The sequence below is a fragment of the Dryas octopetala genome, chromosome 1 (assembly GCF_963921425.1).
Source record: "Dryas octopetala chromosome 1, drDryOcto1.1, whole genome shotgun sequence".
In the NCBI taxonomy this organism is placed as follows: Eukaryota; Viridiplantae; Streptophyta; class Magnoliopsida; order Rosales; family Rosaceae; genus Dryas; species Dryas octopetala.
In genome coordinates this window covers 14,436,286-14,457,608 of record NC_141366.1, presented here as the reverse complement: position 1 = coordinate 14,457,608, position 21,323 = coordinate 14,436,286, and the positions used below count along the sequence as shown (strand labels likewise).

Sequence of the window (21,323 nt, the reverse complement as noted above, 5' to 3'; positions counted from 1 at the left end):
GGTACTTGATATGGGGTAGGGTCGGATGTTCCGATGGCCCAGGTGCCCGTACACACAATTAACGATTTGGAATGAAAAGATGTCCGTGGTAGGACTTTCATTGATTAAAGCGATAAGGTAGTGCGCGGGGCGGAAGCTCGGAAGGAGCTGGTGTCGGCGGCGCGGAAGCCTGGGTGGTGTGCGGGGCAGAAGCCTGAGTGGGTGCGCAGCGCGGAAGCCTGGGCTCGGGCCGGGGCTGGCGGTGGCACGGGTGAAAGCTCGGAGGGAGCTGGTGTCAGCAGCGCGGAAGCCTGGGTGGGTGCGCGGCGCGGAAGCCTGGGTGGTGAGCAGGGCGGAAGCTTGGGCTCGAGCCGGGGCTGGCGATGCGCGGGGGAAGCTCGGAGGGAGCTGGTGTCGGTGGCACGGAAGCCTGGGTGGGCGCGGCGCGAAAGCCTGAGTGGGTGCACGGCGCGAAAGCTCGGAGGGAGCTGGGTGTCGGCGACGCGGAAGCCTGGGTGGGCGCGCGGCGCGGAAGCTTGGGTAGTGCGCGGGGCGGAAGCCTGGGTTGGTGCGCGGCGCAGAAGCCTGGGTGGGCGCGGCGCGAAAGCCTGAGTGGGTGCACGGCGCGAAAGCTCGGAGGGAGCTGGTGTCGGCGACGCGGAAGCCTGGGTGGGCGCGCGGCGCGGAAGCTTGGGTAGTGCGCGGGGCGGAAGCCTGGGTTGGTGCGCGGCGCAGAAGCCTGGGTTGGCGCGGCGCGAAAGCCTGAGTGGGTGCACGGCGCGAAAGCTCGGGAGGGAGCTGGTGTCGGCGACGCGGAAGCCTGGGTGGGCGCGCGGCGCGGAAGCTTGGGTAGTGCGCGGGGCGGAAGCCTGGGTTGGTGCGCGGCGCAGAAGCCTGGGTAGTGCCCGGGGCGGAAGCCTGGGTAGTGCGCGGGGCGGAAGCTCGAGTGGGTGCGCGGCGCGGAAGCCTGAGTGGGTGCGCGGCGCGAAAGCTCGGAGGGGTGCGCGGCGCGAAAGCCTGAGCGGGTGCGCGGCTCGGAAGCCTGAGTGGGTGCTCGGCGCGGAAGCCTGGGTGGTGAGCAGGGCGGAAGCTTGGGCTCGAGCCGGGGCTGGCGATGCGCGGGGCGGAAGCTCGGAGGGAGCTCGGAAGCTCGGAAGCTCAGAAACTCGGAAGCTAGGAAGCTCGGAAGCTCGGAGGCTCGGAAGCTAGGAAGCTCGGAAGCTCGGAAGCTAGGAAGTTCGGAAGCTCGGAAGCTCGGAAGCTAGGAAGCTCGGAAGCTCGGAAGCTCGGAAGCTCGGAAGCTAGGAAGTTCGGAAGCTCGGAAGCTCGGAAGCTCGGAAGCTAGGAAGCTCGGAAGCTCGGAAGCTCGGAAGCTTGGAAGCTAGGAAGCTCGGAAGCTCGGAAGCTCGGAAGCTAGGAAGCTCAGAAGCTCGGGAGCTCGGAAGCTAGGAAGCTCGGAAGCTAGGAAGCTCGGAAGCTCGGAAGCTTGGAAGCTAGGAAGCTCGGAAGCTCGGAAGCTCGGAAGCTAGGAAGCTCGGAAGCTCGGGAGCTCGGAAGCTAGGAAGCTCGGAAGCTAGGAAGCTCGGAAGCTCGGAAGCTTGGAAGCTAGGAAGCTCGGAAGCCCGGGAGCTCGGAAGCTCGGAAGGTTTTTTGCACCTCAACTGAGGGTAGAGAATTCAATGGGGAAAAGTTGTAACGTTCCCACAGACGGCGCCAAACTGTTGATGCTAAAAAATGGTAGAGCAGTCAACGTCAAGTCGAACCACGTAGGCCCGTTGACCCACCACTGAGTGGATGACACGTCGAAGTGGGGCAGGAACGGGTAGCTGGGTCCGACTGGTGAGTAATGAGAGAGAATGATATCCAAGCATCCTGCACAGGTACACAAAAGTGAGCGGGAAGGGCACCGGTGTGGTGCCGGCCAAAGCTCCTCCGACGCTCAAGTCAGTGTTCAGAGAGATCTGAGAGCAGAGTGAGTGAATAGTATAATAATGATTTCAGTTGTCCTTTTGTGACAAGAAGGTACCTCTTTTATAGTACCTTTGGAAGAGTGTCAACCAATCCAGTGATGACACGTGTCCCTTGTGATGACTTGCACTGTAGGAGCGCCACGTGGCACCGGTCTCGAGGATCCGAGTGAATTGACACGGGCCGGGGGCCTGGGAGGCTTGAGCTTGGGAGGCCGGAGCCTAAGAGGCCGGGGCCCAGGGGGCCGGAGCCCATGAGGCCGGAGCCTAGGAGGTCATGGGCTAGGAGCCCAGGAAGGGCTTAGTCTTTTGGGTCTAGGCCCAAACAGCATGGTGTTAGGCCTTGTGTGACTTGTCGTTATGCCGAGATGATTAGTCATACGAACAAGAAGTATTTGCCACACAGGGTGGCAATGCAGTTTGGGATGGATCAAGACCTTCCTGGTGAATTTACGAGCTTGGATTTCACCGGCAATGTCCGGTTCTTTGTCCCACCAAGGTGCTTTGAGCCAGTGTAACGGAAAGGTACATGGATTGGTGGAAAGAATCTAAGATTACTCGTGCAGATGCAATCAAATATGTTGTCATGGTGGCAAAAAGAGAGATTATGGTGAAGTGTCGTGCCTCCATTGGACAGAGGAATATGCAGATGCATAAGGCATCATCAGCACAAGCTTTGACCAAGTCTAAACCTGAAAAGAACAGCTCCTATGTCAAGCCTGGAGTGCCAAGAAAATCCACTCAAGCTTTTACAAAGTCTAAACCCAAAAAGAACTCCTCCTTTGTTAAGCCTGTACAGAGACATCCCTCAGCAACTCCTGAATTTCCTAAGCAGGTTAAGAAAGATTCAGCCCCAGGTCATGGTGATGATGATTATGATGACCATATTCCACTTTTAGAACGTAAGAGACGCCTTGCATACAGGCCAGCTAGTCAGGATGAAAATGTGAAGAAACCAAAGTTGGCCACAAGAACTGAAGGGTTTCCTGCTAAGAAAAGAAATGCAGGTGATTTTGCGAAAAAACTTATGAAGGTCGGGAAAGAAGGATGGAAAAGTAGTGATATGGAAAATGTACAAACTGATGTTCCTTTCAACACGGAGCATGAACATAAAATGAGGGCCAATGTATCAGAAAATGATGCTGCGAAAGAAGGGAAGGATGCTGTGGATGATATTAAGAAACCAATGCCTGTGGGGCTTCTCAACAATCCAAAAGAGGTTGATGGCCGTATGGAGAATGGTGCAAGTAAAACTCATAGAGTTGGATTAGTATCGAGGGTTGAGAATCTGGAGAAACTTTTGGGGGTAAATCTTGAATGAGAAAAGAAATTAAGGGAGAAAACCCAAAAGAGAAGCAAAATCCAATGGCCAAGAGTATGCACTTTTGGGTAGCTTGATATCTGTCCATTTATGTCCACTTGGATGGTCTTTTGTTAAACCATTTGTAATTGTTCTATATCAGTAGTGAAACTTGTTGCAAGCTAGTGAAATTATGCTTCTGCCTAACTGGCTAACTGAAATCTGTTACAATTCTCATTCTTTGTCCAATTTAGAGCTTAAGCTTTGATGGTGAATCAGTGCAATTGATGATGGTGTTGAAATGTAATTGATGATGGTGTTGATGTGCGGTTAGGTTCGACAGCCACACTTTTGTGCACAAGGCCCAAATCAAGTTTTGCGCATGACTCAAATAAGATCCTTTTGAGCTAATATGATCTGTTTATTTCTTATTTCTTAACTGATTAATCACTAAACCACAGAATACCACCCTGACCAAAAAGAAAATCATAGAATACAATATTGTAAAATTTTCACTTTGGAGTGTAAGAGATTACAAAAGGGTATTAATCTAATCTTAATATAGCTCGAAGAAGGTTGATGAATGCACTTGTAAAATGCATTGGGTTCATTAATACAGTTTTTTCAAATGTCTATGTATGATGTATCTAGATGCAACTTTTAAGATTGCTCAAAAAATCCAATGGTCGAATTTGCCAATTATAGGAAGGTTGACTTGTGGCATTTAATATATATAGACATAGAAATATTGGAAAAGAAAAAAATAGAATAAAACCATTTATGACTGAAAAATGGAAAGAGGTAGTTTCTGGCTTTCTCCCAAGAAAATTGGAAAAGTTAACCAAACAAACTGAATGAATTACCACTCTGTCCCTCTATATTTAGCAAAATTGACCAAATCATATGGCCTGTCAGGTCTCAATGGTTTTGGGTAGGGTGATCATGCAAAAGGGCACATGTGAGGGATTGAGAGTTCTTGTTTCTTGAAGAGCCAGAAGGCATTCTGGTTTTTCAAGAGGCAAGGAATTTGATTAGCAAAGCAGATCAATACTTCCCTTTCTCCGTACAATTTCGCGGCTGGGGTGCGCTTGATTTTTTCTTGGGATTGAAGTGCACCAAACGTTTTTGGTGTCCTGTACCAAGTTTTTTTTCAAGATTTTTCATGCAAGATTTGGATGACAATTTGAAGGTGGCTGTGATTGGATTGAAGTTGTAGCGGGAAAGGAAGGATGAGTTGCTTTCAATGTTGCATGTCAGAAGAGAAAATTGCCAGGAAGTCACTGAAAAAGAGCATTAAGGAATACCATGACACCAAAACTCTGGCCTCATTTGCTAACATCTCCTTCAAAACTGGTAATAAATGACACACAAACATATATTGACCTTCCCTCCTTGTTATATTGTCATACAAGCATCATCACATGTATTATCATGATGGTAAACTGATCCCTTCTTTTGATGTTTGATGAAGACTTTATTGGAAATGTTCCAATTTGTGATCACAAATTGTCCATATTCTGAAAGTTGGCTGCAGATCCTGATATGAAACAGCTAGTTCAAACTGTTGGCCTCTAAAATTCAGAATTCTTACATTGATTGCTAATTGCAGATAGTAGCAGGCGAAAGTACATTGCTGAAGAGATAGCAAAGATCGGCAAAGGAAACATTTCTGCTCAGATTTTTACTTTCCGCGAACTATGTAATGCAACTAAAAACTTCCATCCTGACCATTTGCTAGGTGAAGGCGGTTTTGGGAGAGTTTACAAAGGGCAAATGGAAGGCTCAAACCAAGTATTATTTCCAACCATCTCTTCATTTCATCCCTTTTGTCATTCCCTCAAGTCTTTATAATTGAGTTGGAAATTCCCTTGCATAATTCATCATGTTCAGGTTGTGGCTGTTAAACAACTAGACAGGAATGGGTTCCAAGGGAACAGAGAATTTCTTGTAGAAGTTCTGATATTGAGTCTTCTTCACCATCAACACCTTGTCAATTTGGTCGGATATTGTGCTGATGGTGATCAGAGGATTTTGGTGTATGAGTACATGGCCAATGGGTCCCTAGAGGATCATCTACTTGGTATGCACCAATTTATTTCATTGAATTTGCATCATTCATTAAGTGCTTAAGAATGAAAATATTATCATCTACCCAAATGCAGTACATGATCATGCTTTTGCTTTATATGGCTTTTCTTTTTCCTTCTTTCTTATTGTAATTTTCATTTTCACAAGTTTGAATTTGGTTCCTCATCTTAGGTTTGCACTTTGCATGCTCTTAACTTGGTGTAGACTAGTTGTATCTTTGTCCAACCCAAGGCTGTAAGTATATATTGGTAACATTTTTATAACCGTGTTCTGATCACCAACAAAACTTTGCTCTTCAGATTTACCTCCAGGCAAAAATCCCTTGGATTGGGATACAAGGATGAAAATTGCTGCAGGGGCAGCAAAAGGACTGGAATACTTACATGAACAAGCCAATCCCCCTGTGATATACCGCGATTTCAAAGCATCAAACATACTATTGGACGAAAACTTCAATCCCAAGCTCTCTGATTTTGGACTGGCAAAGTTAGGTCCAACTGGGGATAAGACTCATGTTTCCACCAGGGTGATGGGGACCTATGGCTACTGTGCACCTGAATATGCACTCACAGGCCAGTTGACAACAAAATCGGATATTTACAGCTTCGGAGTTGTGTTCTTGGAGATAATCACAGGAAGGAGAGTTATAGACAATTCCAGACCAACTGAAGAGCAGAATTTGGTTACTTGGGTATGTTTAGAATTTTGTAATCTTCCAAGCTATAACAAGTTTTCTCTAACATGGAACTTCCCACTGATTCTTCACCAAATAATAGGTCCATTGGAATAACTAACCTTCTTTTTCCGAAAATTTGGAAAGCTAACCTGTTTTGGACTTACCAAGATGGGATATAAGAGTCCAGATCCTGTATCTCTATCTCAATCCACATCTGGACTTGATTGTGAGTATGGCACGACCTTGACATGACATATGTTCAATTAGTCATGCACATAACTACTTGTAATGCCAAAAAGGACAGTTCAAAAGTTCTGCAATTTTTGTTAGCCTAACAAACTTTCAATTCCACATTTTCCTCCAATAATAGTTGAAGCCTTAAAATTAAATTTTACTCCTTTTTTGCAGGCACAACCATTGTTTAAGGACAGAAGGAAATTTACATTAATGGCTGACCCTTTCCTAGAAGGGAATTACCCTATAAAGGGTCTTTACCAAGCTCTTGCAGTTGCAGCGATGTGTCTCCAAGAGGAAGCTGCTACAAGACCTCTCATCAGTGACGTCGTAACGGCTTTAGAATTCTTAGCTATAAACAACAATGAAGATGATAAGCTTGGTGATGATATTGGTGAGACTGATGGTGCAGGTGAGGAGGGTAAAGAGGGTACAGAATGACAAATCCCCAAAGGAGCCTATGAAATGTTACATGAAATCTATATCATATGATGTCGCTAGCTAGGCTGCTTTGTAAAAAAGACACCCCTTTACCATTGTTTTTTTTCTTTTGGGCAAATTCCCTTTACCATTGTTTTAAATATCAATTCCTTGCCCTTTTTGGTTGTAGCATGCTGACAATTTTGGGTGATTCTGCATGCATGTTGATTTATAAGTTGAACAAGGATTATACTGAAAGTGTCACAAAAGAATTTTTGTGAAGGATGAGGCACTTTAAGAAAGAATTGTAACTAAGCAGGCCCAAATGGCCCAAAAAAGAAGAACAAGCCCATCCTTGGAGCTAACTAAGTGCAAATGATGCTCTACACATGCTTGATAAGAAAATTCATAAACTTTAATGGGAAACATGTTCGTATGATCAAAATTAACTGGAGAATGCTAAGGGACAAAGTAGAGTGGCCAAAAATCTGAAATGGCAGAAACGTTTATTCTATAGGATTAACTATTAGCAATTATTGATTGATTAAAATATAATGACCAATAATGATTTAAAGTTTTGTTAAAGTTTCACCAACGACATTTGCTAAAGTTGTAAAAAGGAATTAAACAAGACCCGTTGACAATAGTACTAATTACTTCATCATTTATTGTGAAATGAAGAATATATATAACGAAGGAGTACTGTTATTTGAATTATTCTTCACTATAATATATTCATATAAATCTCATAACGTAGGTTCCATACTTATACTATATTAATTAAGATTGTCCAAACAAAAATACTAACTGCATCACATTTTATATAAGTAAACCCAATTTTATTAGAAATGTGATACACACAAACAGGGGCGGAGCCACAGCTAGGCCTGAAGTGGCCATGCCCCCCCACTTTTTTTCTAACTCCCTCTAATATATAACACATATTATATTATATTATCCATAAATTTTGTGATTAAGTTAGTAGTGGCCCCTCTTCACTTTGAGTTTTTAAATTTTGGCCCCCCAAAAAAATAAATATTGTACATCTAACCTTATTATTGTTCAAATAGATATAAATATGATACATCTAATATTACTATTCTCTTTCACCAAAAATAAAAAACATTCCTATCGTCCATTAGTTTTATATGATACTCTGGTCCAAGTTGCTGCGGTGCATCACAGGTAGACAGAATAGCATATCTGCAATAATTTACTCTTCTAAGCCTTAAATGGGAATTACCTTTTTATTTTTATATTTTAGTATTACAATTTGCAGACACAAATATTTGCCAGCCATATAATAATTTTTGGTCTTTTTGTATTTTTAATTTTTCCAAGTCAGAAAACCCCAGGGTTTAGTTTACCCTCTTTAGTCTTCACCTCCTTCATCCCTTTCCTCTCTCTCTCTCTCTCTTTGTCCGTCTCTCTCCTCATGGCCTTGTTCTGCTCGTCTGCTCCACACTCAGACCCACTAGTCCCATACCCCAAATAACCTCCCTGAACCACCTTATTTACAGTCTTGCCACCAAAGCTTACCAAGACGGCTTCTTCTTTAAGCCAGTGTTGGAGTAGTAAGCTGGGCAGAGCTGCTCTTGCTGACCTCATGGCTATGGGGTTCTCCTCCATCCAAACCAGCCATTTAAGACCTTCTTGCCCTTCTTATTTCTCTTTTTTCCATGCCTGTCCCCGCTCTTCCTCTTCTAGGTCCCTGTGGACTCTTCCCAGGTTACTTCAATCTTACTCAGACTGCACTGTTTCCATCATATTTTTTTTTTCGTTTTCTTGTAGTTTTTATACGTGGGTGGTTTTGATGTTCTATCATATCCATTTGCTTATTTCTTGGTTTTCTTTTTCTTTTTATTATTTGTAATTTAATATTAGGAAAGGGTTTTGGGTTTTTGGTTAAACAAAAATGACCCATGTTGTGAAGTTACATGAATGTTTTGTTTTGGGTTGTATCTACTTATCTTTCTTATGTTGGCTCTTGAGTCATGTAGACTTTGTTGGATATGGGGATACTTTGGTAAAAATGATGGGACTAATTTGATTTATCTCATATTTTCTTACTGTACTTGTTAGAACTTCTTGGAAAATGTATAATGTAGGAAGTGAGGAAACTTAAATGCACTTTTTGTTTTTGTGGGTTGGTGTTAGCTTTGGAATTTCTATGTTAAATTTCAATATATGTAACATATATAGTACAAATCCACAAGTATGGGAAAGTCAGGATATTTTTCAAGTTTTCTAATATATTTTGTGCTTCCTTTGCATACTTAGATGGCATGGAGAAATCGGTATACTATTTAATTATTATTTTTGGCTGTCTTTGATGATGGGATTGATAAAATGGCAGGCGAGAGGTCAGCGTGGTCCAGAATGCCAACAATACTTTGTCAAATAATAAGATGACCTCTTTGAACCCAGGTCCCTATAATTCTGAAGGAAAATCTAATGGCACTAAAAATGCCTGGCGTAACGAGGCTGGAATGATGAGAAAGAAGGTGGAAAATTCTGTTTATAAGTACTTCAGAGGTAAGATCAACTGTGGAGGAAATATAAAAACGAATACCCAAGAAACGCTTGAGGTTTTCCTAGATGTCAGTAAGTATGACAAGTTGGAAGCAAATTCAGAAGACTCACTTAGCAACAAATGTGATTATGGAAAGAGTGGAAAAGCAACCATACATGAGGCACTGGCTTTTCCTGAGATGCATTCAGATAAAGCAGTTGGTGAAGGAAATAATGTGGACAAGGTGAATGGTTATGCACATGATGCTCCAAGACAATTGGGCGTGCCCATCACACACAGATCAGGGAATGAATTCCAGTCTAATGGGTCATTGTTGGGTAAGACCTTAACAGTCAGAAAGGGGAATGACTCCAAACCAAATAGAGTTGAAGCTGCTGATGTGATTGAAGGGGATAAGTCCAATAGAAAATCTTCTGAAACTAAATCTGCTACAGCTGATAACTGTAAGCCTAATCCAGATATTCATAAGATGCTTACTAGCATATATGACAAAGTTCTTGTTGTCAACAATGTCTCTGTTGCAAAGAAAGTTGTTGGGATGCTTACAAATCAATACAGGCATTTTGTCCATGCCTGTGACACTGAGGTATGTGTACTTCGAATTAAGTTAACTTTGATTTTGGTTAATAGAAATGCACATATTTTTTGTTTAATTTCTTAATGCCCATTTGTAAATATATGTGTGACTATTTTTCGGGTACGTGAGGTTTTCTTATTTACTAGCTACTTTCTAATTTCTGATGATAGCTTTTACACAGGTGGCGAAGATAGATGTGAAGCAAGAAACACCTGTTGATCATGGAGAAATAATATGCTTCAGTATATATTCTGGACCAAGAGCGGATTTTGGAAATGGGAAGTCCTGTATCTGGGTAGATGTTCTTGATGGTGGTGGAAATGAACTTTTAACTGAATTTGCTCCATTTTTTGAAGACCCCTCCATCAAAAAGGTTGTTTTTCTTTTCCTTTAAGGTCCTATTGACTCACAAACACCTTTCAACAACATAATCATTGTTAGATAGTGGCAGTTTTAGGAAATGACTTCTTTCTTTTGCTTTATGACAATGACATTGCAATTCTTATGACAAGTTTGATTATATTGAGGATGTGGAGATTGGAACTGATAGTTTTAATAATGTTTGGACTACTGGGTTATGCTGAAGGTTGTGCTTAGCTAGTTTAAGAAGCCCACATTTTATTTCTGAAAATGTAGTTACCTTAATCAGATTTTCACACCAAACTCATAATACAATCATTGGTAAATCATTTTTCCTTTTCATGAGCTTATTCTTATACATTTTCCCCATTACTGTAGTCATTGATAGAAAATGTGGTTTGCACCAAGCTCACCCTACTCTCCCCTGGTACATGGCTCAATACCCTTTTGGTTGCAGCCTTTGTGAATATTTGATCTTTTTATCTTCATGACAGCTTCTGATTCTGACTGACCAAGTATCAAGTCCTTGAGTCTGTTGAACAATACTAATATTGTTAAAGAAAATAGTAGTCACCTTTCTTTTTCTCCTTTTAATAAGACTGGTCCAAGTGCCTTTATATTACTGACTGCTGTTGACTGTTTCTCTCTGTATATGTTTGAATGTGTGTACAAGGTGCATGCTTGATTGGGAAACAAAATAATGGCATTCACCTACCTTTCTGTAGGTTTGGCACAATTACAGCTTTGATAACCATGTAATAGAGAACTATGGGTTTAAGGTTTCTGGTTTTCATGCTGACACAATGCACATGGCTCGCTTGTGGGATTCATCAAGGAGGTTAAAGGGTGGTTATTCTCTTGAAGCGCTTACACATGACCCAAAGGTCATGTGTGGGGCGCAGCTGGATCATGGGAAAGATTTGATTGGTAAAATATCAATGAAAACAATATTCGGCAGGAAGAAAAAGAAAATGGATGGAACCGATGGGAAAGTGACCATCATTGCCCCTGTTGAAGTGTTACAAAAAGAAGAGAGAAAACCATGGATTTGTTATTCTGCCTTAGATGCAATAAGCACACTGAAGCTTTATGAGAGCATGAAAAAACAGCTATCCATTAGACAGTGGGAAATTGATGGAAATCCAGCACCTGGAAAATCCATGTTTGATTTCTATGAGAAATACTGGCGACCATTTGGTGAGCTTTTAGTTAAGATGGAAACTGAGGGCATGTTGGTTGATAGAGTATATTTATCTGAAATTGAGAAGTTGGCCAAAGCAGAACAAGAGGTTGCTGCTACCAGATTTCGCAAGTGGGCTTCTAGCCATTGCCCCGATGCCAAATATATGAACGTGGGAAGTGACGCACAACTACGCACGCTCTTGTTTGGTGGGACTGTGAACAGGTACATTTGGTATTCAATTAACACTGGTCATCAGTCACCACTATGCTATGCTATTCTTAAGAGTATGCAACATTTGGTTGGCATGGCTACATGTGCAGGGAACAGACTTAGTTGCAAAACTTTATTGGAGTTATTAGTTCATTTGAGATAAAAACAGCCCCACTATCATGGATAAGATTTATACGTTTAAATCTAAAACGTAATGTCCTTTTTAAAATAAATAAAAAATCTAAAACTAAAACTTGATGTAGAGAAGCAAGCTTTTACTGGATTTGATGGTTAGTATGATAGAAAATCAGCCCCCACTGTCCCACTGAGATGTATTAATAAAATGACGTCTATAGGAACTTTTTATATGATAACCAAAGAAAATTTAATTGCTGTCAAGTCTGTGGGTCATTTGGAACCCTCCACTGTCCTGCATTTGCATAGTAAGTTTAATTTTTACGCTGATCAAATACAGGGACCATATCAAGTAAAAATATTATTTCCTGATGCCTTTCCCCTAGCCTTATGGAGCCAAAGGAATCTGTATAAATTTGACTTGATTATTTCTTGTTTCAGGAAGGACCCTGATCAGGCTCTTCCAAATGAGAGGACTTTCAGAGTTCCCAACATTGATAAAGTGATTGAAGAAGGCAAGAATACAACCCCAAAATATCGCAATATCACTTTGTGTAGTTTTGGTGTCAATTTGCCAACTGAGATTTACACAGCAACTGGTTGGCCCTCAGTTAGTGGAGATGCATTGAAGATTTTAGCTGGAAAGGTCTCTTCAGGGTATGATTTTATGGATGATGTCCATGACTTGGAGTCCGTTGATGATGTTGGAGATGCTTGTGAGACAATCAGTGATGAATGTTCGGGGAAACAAGATAAGATGTCTGAAAATGTTAATACATCAGCTTATGGTACAGCTTTTACAGCATTTGAGTCAGAGGGGAAGGGGAAGGGGAAGGAAGCTTGCCTCGGCATTGCTGCTTTATGTCAAGTTTGCTCTATTGATTCTTTGATATCCAACTTCATCCTCCCATTGCAGGTGATTTATGCTGTTATATCATGCCGTTTATGCTTACTGATCATCATTTCATTCATTTGTATGTGTGTGTTTGTTTGTGAGCATTTGTGTGTACATTGATGTTTCAATGTATCAAGCTAGCTGCTCATTCTTGTGCTCTTGAACTTCAAATATATGTGGCAGTTTACATTGATATCGGTTTCTTTCTACCACAGAGCAGTAATATATCAGGCAAGAATGGGCGAATTCATTGTTCACTAAATATCAATACAGAAACTGGACGCTTATCTGCTAGGAGACCAAATTTGCAGGTTTAGTTTAATTCTTTCAACTGTTCATACAATCGTCTATTTAAATGAACATGACATCAATGTTTTATTCAAGACAATATTGGCTAATGATGATGAAATTTGATAATCAGTTTCCCTTGGTTACCTAATCATTTAATAAAACAAGACTTTGCTTCTAAACCAATTAAATCTCCAACTGTAATGGAGGCTTGGGAGGTATGCATGTTCATACTTTTCTTTTTCCTAGTTCAGAATCAGCCTGCTCTGGAAAAGGACCGGTATAAGATCCGTCAGGCATTTATAGCTGCACCTGGAAATTCTCTTATTGTTGCTGACTATGGACAGGTTAGTTGTATATTATATATTTAGTAGTTAGTACATGGTTTTAAGTATTAATCAATGTGTTGATGTGACAGCTGGAACTTAGAATTCTTGCTCATCTTTCGAACTGTAAGAGCATGTTGGATGCCTTCAAAGCTGGCGGAGATTTTCATTCAAGGACTGCAATGAACATGTACCAGCATATTCGTGAAGCCGTTGAGGAAAAGAAAGTGCTACTTGAGTGGGATCCTCAACCTGGTGAAGATAAACCCCCAGTTCCATTATTGAAGGTAAGATGTGTTTCTTTTTCTCAGTGTATGAGTAGCTTTAGATTTTACTCTGACCACTATCTTCTGATTCTAATATTTTACGTATTCAGGACACCTTTGCTTCTGAAAGAAGGAAAGCTAAAATGCTTAATTTTTCCATTGCATATGGGAAAACTCCAGTTGGGCTTTCCCGGGATTGGAAGGTACCCTTGCAGTGCTAAATTTAAAATTGTAAGGTACTCATATTCTTTTTTTTTTTCAATTTAAATGATCCACTAAGGTTTGGTGGTTCTCAGGTTTCTGTTCAGGATGCAGAGAAAACAGTTAAGCTCTGGTATAAAGAAAGGGAAGAAGTGAGCACTTGGCAAGAAGCACGTAAAAAAGAAGCTAAAGAAACTAGGTGTGTTCGCACATTGCTAGGACGAGCACGGTGGTTCCCCTCAATAGCTCGTGCTAGTCGTGCTCAAAGAGGTCATATTGAAAGGGCTGCTATTAATACCCCAGTGCAGGTTCTTGTAGTGCATTCTCCCCCCCCCCCCCCCCCCCCCCCCTTCCTCCTTTCTTCTGTTGTCATATGAGATTTTGACTAGTTGACTCCCACAGGGTAGTGCTGCTGACGTTGCCATGTGTGCCATGTTAGAAATTTCCAATAATGCACGTTTGAATGAGCTTGGGTGGAGGCTGCTTTTACAGGTCAAACTCCAATTTCTTTCCTTATTTAATTTCTGGTCAAATTTTTCCCTTATTTATTAAACTAGCTATAAACCTATGCCAAAGTGAGGAAACATAAATATAAATCTTAAAAGTAATCTAGAAAATGTACATATAATAATAAATGCTAAAAAATAAGATTTTAAAACATCCTGTAATTGTTTTTTTTATAAGAAAAATATATGAAAAACTGCTTCATGAAAGATAAAATTTTACTCTATGTTGTAATTTTTTTTTGGTTGGGGGAAGGGGGGAGACAGAGAGTAAACAGAGTGCAATAAATGGTTTAAAGGAGCAACAAAAGAAAAAAAATTAAGCAAGCTAATCGCAGCAGTTTGTGTAGCTCCCAATTGACTGTATTGTGGGAATAATTTAAATCAGTGAGGAAAGAAGAAGTAGCTTTCCAAAGAGTTTCTGGAAGACTGGAAATAACCTTTTTCTGGAAAGCAGGTTCATGATGAAGTGATCTTGGAAGGGCCATCAGAGTCAGCTGAGGTTGCAAAGGCCATAGTTGTTGAGTGCATGTCGAAGCCCTTCAGTGGCAAGAATATCCTTAATGTTGACCTTGCTGTTGATGCCAAGTGTGCACAAAACTGGTATGCTGCCAAGTAGATATAGTGCTCAATTACAAAATCGGGATTTTGGTTGAAGACCCTCTATGAGGCCACTTCTCACTTTATGCATTCCAGAGTCAATTTGCAACATTGCTCCAATTGCATTCAATCCTAAGAGGGGTTTTCCTGAGGAATCAGTTCTTATAGCCTGCTGATGTGAAATTTTCCATCATCTCTGATGATGTGTTTGTCGCATTATAGCCATGGATGTATTAGAAGAGGGTTTGATCTGCTGCTTTGGTGGTAACATGTGATTCTTAGACCATGGGGAAGGCTCATGGAAAAGCATGCCTTGTATATAGAATTTTCTAACTATTGAATCTCTTATGTTTTGAACTTTTGTTGAAGATCCAAGTATTCCACATTCTTCATGTACTTTCTGCGGTGAAACTAAGATGTATAGTTTTTTAATAGAATGAAGGTTCGGTATTGTGGCGCTTGTTCTGTTCTGTCTATACATTTTTTTTTTTTTTCGAATGTGATGGTAGAAAAGGATATTAATCTCGGATCTCAATATGAGGTGTGTGCAATGCACATGTAGGTACAAATGGCCACCAAGGTTAATTAGAAATCTAGTGGGAAAATATGCATCTATTCCCAACTTGAATAAGAAACCAAGTGGCTACAAATGTGATCTATTAGTGTCATGTGGCAGCACACATCAGTTTCCAACTTTATTGAATCTTTATCCTATTTCAATTCTCAACTTGCAATTCTCAACTTGCACGGTTGTTTGAAACTGAAATATGTCCATTGGCCATTAAGTTCAACTCGGGCTAACTATGGGATCTACAGACCAAATCATCCACTCAAAACGCAAGTTCAAATTTCAATACAAATTGGCGATTAAACTGGTAACTATTTGTCATGCTGTTGCGGATTGATTCCCCAGGTTGATGCCAGCTGCAGCAAAAGTTGATCAGGCATTGCTCCTTCCCAGTCCTCAGGTGGATCCATTGCTAAAGAAGCTTCATGCAAATTCAATACAAGCTCCTTCTTTACTTCAGTGGGGATGCCGAAAATGTCAGATCCATTGTCCATCACTATTTCAACCAACTGCAAAATGCAAAATGGTACTTAATGGCCAAACTCAAATGGCATCTCCATAGCCAAACACCAAAAGCAATAAAATTGAGAATATACTAATGTTATCGATGCTTATAAAGAATTAAGACGAGCAGTATTATCCCGCTCTGTGTAACAGAGAAACATAAAGGCTTTCCATTCCTCTTCAGAAATTATAAGAGAATTAATTGAGAACCAAAACTCTCATTACGCACTTGACATAAAAGGTGCTTTAGCAGTATCATCTGTAGTCTAACTGGAAAATACTAGTAAACTCACATACTTTAACAGAGATGTTTTTTAAGCTTGTATAAGAAACATGATAAAGAAAAACCTGATACCTGCTGAATCCAAGCCAAACAAATGTCAAACAAGTTTGGCTCTGGTAAAAATTGTCCAACAGCATTCAAGACCTCAGTTGCTGTCTCATTTGAAAGTTGGTCAATCACAGGACCTGATCTGTCCATTAGCTTAACGAGCAAGAGATCATCTCCTGTAGACAATACTTCCATATAGGCCGTATCCATATCACCCACTTGAAGGGCATCCATTGCATTAGTCCAAGAAGTCCAGATTGGATCCCGCCCCTGGCCCACATTATCATCTGCCATAGCCTCTGCGGTCAATTCAGGTATAGCTACTCTTGCTGCTCTAGATGTTCCATTGTCGTCGCCAGCCACACGAATTGCTTCCAAGGTAGCTTCATCTTTTGAAGCTTGCCAAACACTTCTTGCAGAAGGGCCCTCGCCAAGTCGAAAAGGTCCAGCCCCTTTATCCCATGCCCGCCTGCTGCTACCTTGATCACTCCCATTTTCTGATTTGGGTGACCTACCATCCATAGGACCACCGCCTAGAGCCTTCCTTGAGCCAATCTGCCCATTTCTGGAACCACCATATGTAGAAAAGTCCCACACCTCGGACACGTCAGATCTCCAAGGAGGTCCCCTTCCCCTCATGCTCGAAGCAATTCCATCAGTTTGGGCAAATCTTTCACCACCTCTTCCAAACTTGGCATTAGTGTAATCAGGAAAACCATTATACTTGGCTAAAGGCCTATTAGAAGATCCCTCAAACCCCATTGAAAAATTACCACCTCTCCTACCCGATGATATTGATAAATCCCGTGCCATGTCTTCAACAACTCTCTCAAGACCCCTTACTCTGTTCTCTAAAGTTACCATGCTATTATGAGATCCGCCCATGAAATCCTGCAATTTAAGAAAGGTATCACATCATTTTGCACATATATTAGTACCATTTCCTTAATGCAGAAATTAAAATACCTGCAGCATGCTCATCAGATGAGCTTGTTGTCTTTCCAACTGTAACAACTGCCTTTGGATAGCCAACCAATTTCCTTTGTTATTGGCGAAGGATCCTTCAGATTGACCATCAGTTTTTGAGAAACCAGCACGACTGCTGGATGACTCCCTTTGATTCATATCAGTCCTATCATCAACATCAACTGCTCTCATTCTCGAGTCTTTTCCGTTCACCCTTTCTTCTGGCCATTTATCCCGCACACGGTCATCATGATCTCGTTGTTTAGAATACAGACCAGCAATTCCTCTCTCTATGTTACGGTATTTACTATTGAAAGATCCATGAAAATCATCAGATTGGTTGTTTCCATTGCGGTTCAAAATTTCCTTTGAATCTGTACCATTTGGCTCTGATTCTACCTCATTATTTGAGTTCGAAGAATTGAGATGTCTACGGGGAACAACTACCTCTACAGAACCCCTTTTTTCAAGTTTCTGGAAGAATTCTGGGTTTAGCTCTTGGTCAGTTAAGACAGGTGGTTTCTTCTTCAAAAGTACAACGGCTTTATCTGGAATACTACTGCCTTTTGAGTTAGAAACAGAATCTGAAGTAGGGGAAGAACCATTAGGTGAACCCTTTGCTGCTTGCTCTGTTCTCTCACTAGGTTTTGACCTTTTTAGCTCATTCTTTTCTGACACCTCAGCTGATTCAGGATTTTCTTTATATGAAATGTTGTTACAACAAAATGATCCAGTGAGAGACAAAAGGATAAGAAAATTGAAGGAGCATATTAAAGAAGAAATTATTACTGATGTGCTTACCATGAGATAGAGCTTTCTCCTCATTTGACGCTTCATCTCCTTTCCCCGCAATCTTTTTCCAAAACTGCAATGCCTCTGTCATGCTATCTCTGACAGGTTTTATCTGTTAAACAAATCAAACATGATTTTTGGATGCTAGGCCAAGAGAAAAATATACTGACGATCCTCTTTTACAACATATTTCTTGCATATGGATATTGACTGATTGCAACAATTCAATTATTCTAGCAGATTGCTTTGTCCTAACAGACTAAAGTAAAAAATAAAGCCAAGGGTCTATCCGATATGCGAAACCCATACCCAATATCCAGATGAGGACAAACTATAGCAACTAAATCCAACATTTTTCTTTATAAAAGCGTGTATCTTTCAAACTCTCATATAGCCCTACCTGTCCCAGTAAACAACCAAAACAAAGTCCTAAAATAAAAGTTCATAAAAAAGAATGAATAATGTTAAGATTTTTTTTATGTGTAAAAAAAAATGACATACTGTTAAGCATTGAATCTCCTCTGTGTAATTGTGTACAGATGATGCATGCAAAGACACGCACCACAGTACTAGTAACAAAGCCGCAAGTTAAAAAAAAATCAATTATGCAATGTTATAATCAAGTGATATCCAAGAAATTATTGAAATCTAGTAATCATCAAACACAGACAATAAAGGAAAAAGTAACACACTTAAGAGAATATGCAAAAAAATACTACCTTGTCAAAACGGCAAGACTCGAGCACAGTCAGGGTGGAAGCAGCTCTATCTTTGATCAAGTTGCTTGAATGCAATGCTAATGCAATCAGCACATCAGCTGCTGCTTTACGTGTTGCCCAATCTGGACTTCCAAGGCAGTCATGAATACTTTGCAGTAAATTCTCCAAGCTTTGTGGCACAATGGCTCCAACCTGAAACAAGTCCATACCTCTTCAGATCAGTACAATCCAATTAAATCATCCTAAGAAGTATAGATCCATGTGTTCCTTTTATTCACCTACAGTCTCTAGGCAATCAGACAATGGAAAGTACTCACTATATCAAATGTAACACATTTTAAGTCAATACTTCAAAGTTAAAAGTTTCTCTCTTTTCTCTCTTTCCTTTCCTACAATTTCCCAGCAATCAAACATACGATAAGTCCCAACTTTACTACTTAATTCACAACAATGTACATGACCATATCAAGTCCAAGACTTCAATGTACATGAACACAATCTTATAATGCATTGAGCAAACCTGAGAAAGACTCGAAACCACTGGCAAGAGCGATGCCTTAGCCAAGAAGTTAGGATTGTTAAGCAACTTGCAGATCCTCGGACACAGCTTCTGAAAAGCCGAGACGGGTTTAGGGTTCGAAGCACAATCCACTATCTTAGCCATACACAACGCCGCACCAGATTGCACCCCTTTGTTCTGCTCCCCCATAGCCTCAAACAAAGGCTTCACGAACAAACCCACAACGGACCCAAGTCCCCCATTGTCATTTGCACTCTCTCCCTTCAAGTACTGTGCCGACAACGCGCCAATGGCGTCGCGACACGCGTCCCTGACACCGGAATCGGCGTCCTTGAGCCTCTTGACGATGTGGGCAATGATTTTGGTCAAGTGGGTCGACGTGAAATCGGAGTGGGAGGCAGAGACCAATGCGAGTAAGCGTAAAGACTCTTTCTTTACAGCGGGTTTGGGGTCGGCTGAGGCTTCGTAGAGGCAATTGAGGAGCATAGGAAGGCCCTCGGGCGCGAGGGTTTGGATGATCTTCTCGAGATCTTCGACGGCGATTTGGTAAGTGTCTCGGTCTGAGAGCTTGGAGAGGGAGGTGAGGATTCGCTGCTTGAGCTCCACCATAGCCAGGTGGGATGAGAGGGAAGAAGAAGAAGACTTTGAAGCAGAGGTTGGTTGCTGTTGTGGTTGGGTTGGGGAGGCTGATGAGTTTGGGGGTTTTGTGGGTTTTGAGGTTCTGGGTCCTTGAAAACTCATTCTGCTAATGTAAAATGGAAATGGGTCACTCCTCTGGTTCAGAGATTCAAAGATTTAAGCTTTCAGGCTTCACCTAGAGAGATACAGACAATGCTCTTGCAATGGAGGAAGAGAGAGAAAAAGAGAGATGGTCAGGTGGGGGTGGAGTGAGAGCCAAGGCTGGTAACCAAGTGAAAGCAAAATCAGAGCTGCAGTGAAAAATGAAAAATGAAAATGAGGGAGATCTGGGAGTGAGTGAACAAAAATATCAAAGTGACCAATGGTATTCTTTTACAATATTGATTGGATTTGGCTTAATCCATGATTTGATTTTTTCTGGAAAATTTCATTTTCCTTTTTCCAAAACGGAAAAGAAAACTCTCGACTACAACATAATCCTAAAGGATTCAAGTTGATCGTCGAGGTAGCCTCCCTAGAGAGAGTCTAGGGAGGGAGTGAAACTAAATAGTTGTAATTTGTAAAGTCTTTCGAGGGACTTGAATTAGCACACTATTTACTTCAAAATTTGTTTCTCCAAAATAAATGCTTAAAACTAATGTCGTTTTGGAAAATTTCAGTTATATTTTTTAATACAATTCATTTTTGAAATATAGTTTGAATATTTTTTAGAATTATAAATTGTGTATTATTATAAATATCAAGACATTAAAAGTGATCTTTTGTTTTTACAACTAAAATAATTTTTAAGAAAATGGTGAATAATTTAAAAAACTTAAAAGACAGTAAAAATGAAGAGAACTACTTTTTACTAACATTATTCTTTAAGATCACATTTTTATAGTTAAACATCCTATTACAATTTTAAGAACTTAAAAGTTGAAACACTATCTTGAAATTATTATTATTTTTTCTTTTTTTTGAGTTGGTCAGAGAGATATTCGAATTTAGATGTATTGTGGATAATTCTACAACTCTTTCAACTGAGCTATCCAACAACTACACCTTGAAATTAAATTTAAATGTGTTTAGTTATATTGTTTTTCTTTATATTATATGGTTTTTGAATTTTGAAGACTGTTTGTGGGTTAAGGTGGGTTTCAGGTTTAAAGTGACCAGTAACTTTAATCGGGTCATATATTATATTATATGGTTATGATGTTCGAGTTTAATCTGGGATTTGTTTGGAGGAGTCAATCATCAATATTTTATGGAGTTGTGGAAGACCAGTAACCTGAGGACTATAGGCAGTGTGAGGGCCACCATGAATAATGATATAATACAGCAACATGGTGATTGGACACTGATTTGAAAAACAAGCATGGTGGGTGTGTGTTTGTTATAAACTTATAATTGATTTTTGCATTAGAGGGAAAGTTGGTGACTTTTTTTTTTTTTTAATCTGGGAAAGTTGGTGATTTGGTTGTGGAAAAAAAAATCATTATATCTAAAGACCAAAGTTTCAAGTATATATTCTTTTCAGAATTGACTCTATATCTAGAAA

At 40.7% G+C, this 21,323-nt stretch overlaps 3 protein-coding genes across 3 annotated transcripts; 2 read left to right on the top strand and 1 right to left on the bottom strand.

The window, feature by feature from the left end:
- Window positions 1–4,475: 4,475 nt before the first annotated feature.
- On the top strand, window positions 4,476–6,685 carry LOC147298255 (Protein kinase superfamily protein). Its single transcript, XM_086247615.1, has 5 exons — window positions 4,476–4,599; window positions 4,856–5,037; window positions 5,137–5,326; window positions 5,634–6,025; window positions 6,419–6,685. Exons 1-5 carry the CDS (start codon window positions 4,476–4,478, stop codon window positions 6,683–6,685), a joined length of 1,155 nt encoding a protein of 384 aa, XP_086103741.1.
- Window positions 6,686–7,921: 1,236 nt separating this feature from the next.
- On the top strand, window positions 7,922–15,192 carry POLGAMMA2 (polymerase gamma 2). The gene is made up of 12 exons (XM_086229733.1): window positions 7,922–8,392; window positions 9,021–9,783; window positions 9,956–10,147; window positions 10,860–11,539; window positions 12,104–12,578; window positions 12,773–12,868; window positions 13,100–13,192; window positions 13,264–13,458; window positions 13,548–13,640; window positions 13,734–13,946; window positions 14,041–14,130; window positions 14,599–15,192. The coding sequence occupies exons 1-12, from the start codon at window positions 8,271–8,273 to the stop codon at window positions 14,758–14,760; spliced, it is 3,174 nt and encodes a 1,057-aa protein (XP_086085859.1). The 5' UTR covers window positions 7,922–8,270; the 3' UTR covers window positions 14,761–15,192.
- A 143-nt stretch (window positions 15,193–15,335) lies between these two features.
- Window positions 15,336–20,066, bottom strand: LOC147298253 (ARM repeat superfamily protein). The gene is made up of 6 exons (XM_086229734.1): window positions 19,142–20,066; window positions 18,622–18,813; window positions 17,912–18,014; window positions 17,111–17,808; window positions 16,169–17,035; window positions 15,336–15,818 (listed from the first exon to the last, which is right to left on the bottom strand). The coding sequence occupies exons 1-6, from the start codon at window positions 19,880–19,882 to the stop codon at window positions 15,621–15,623; spliced, it is 2,799 nt and encodes a 932-aa protein (XP_086085860.1). The 5' UTR covers window positions 19,883–20,066; the 3' UTR covers window positions 15,336–15,620.
- Window positions 20,067–21,323: the final 1,257 nt, after the last annotated feature.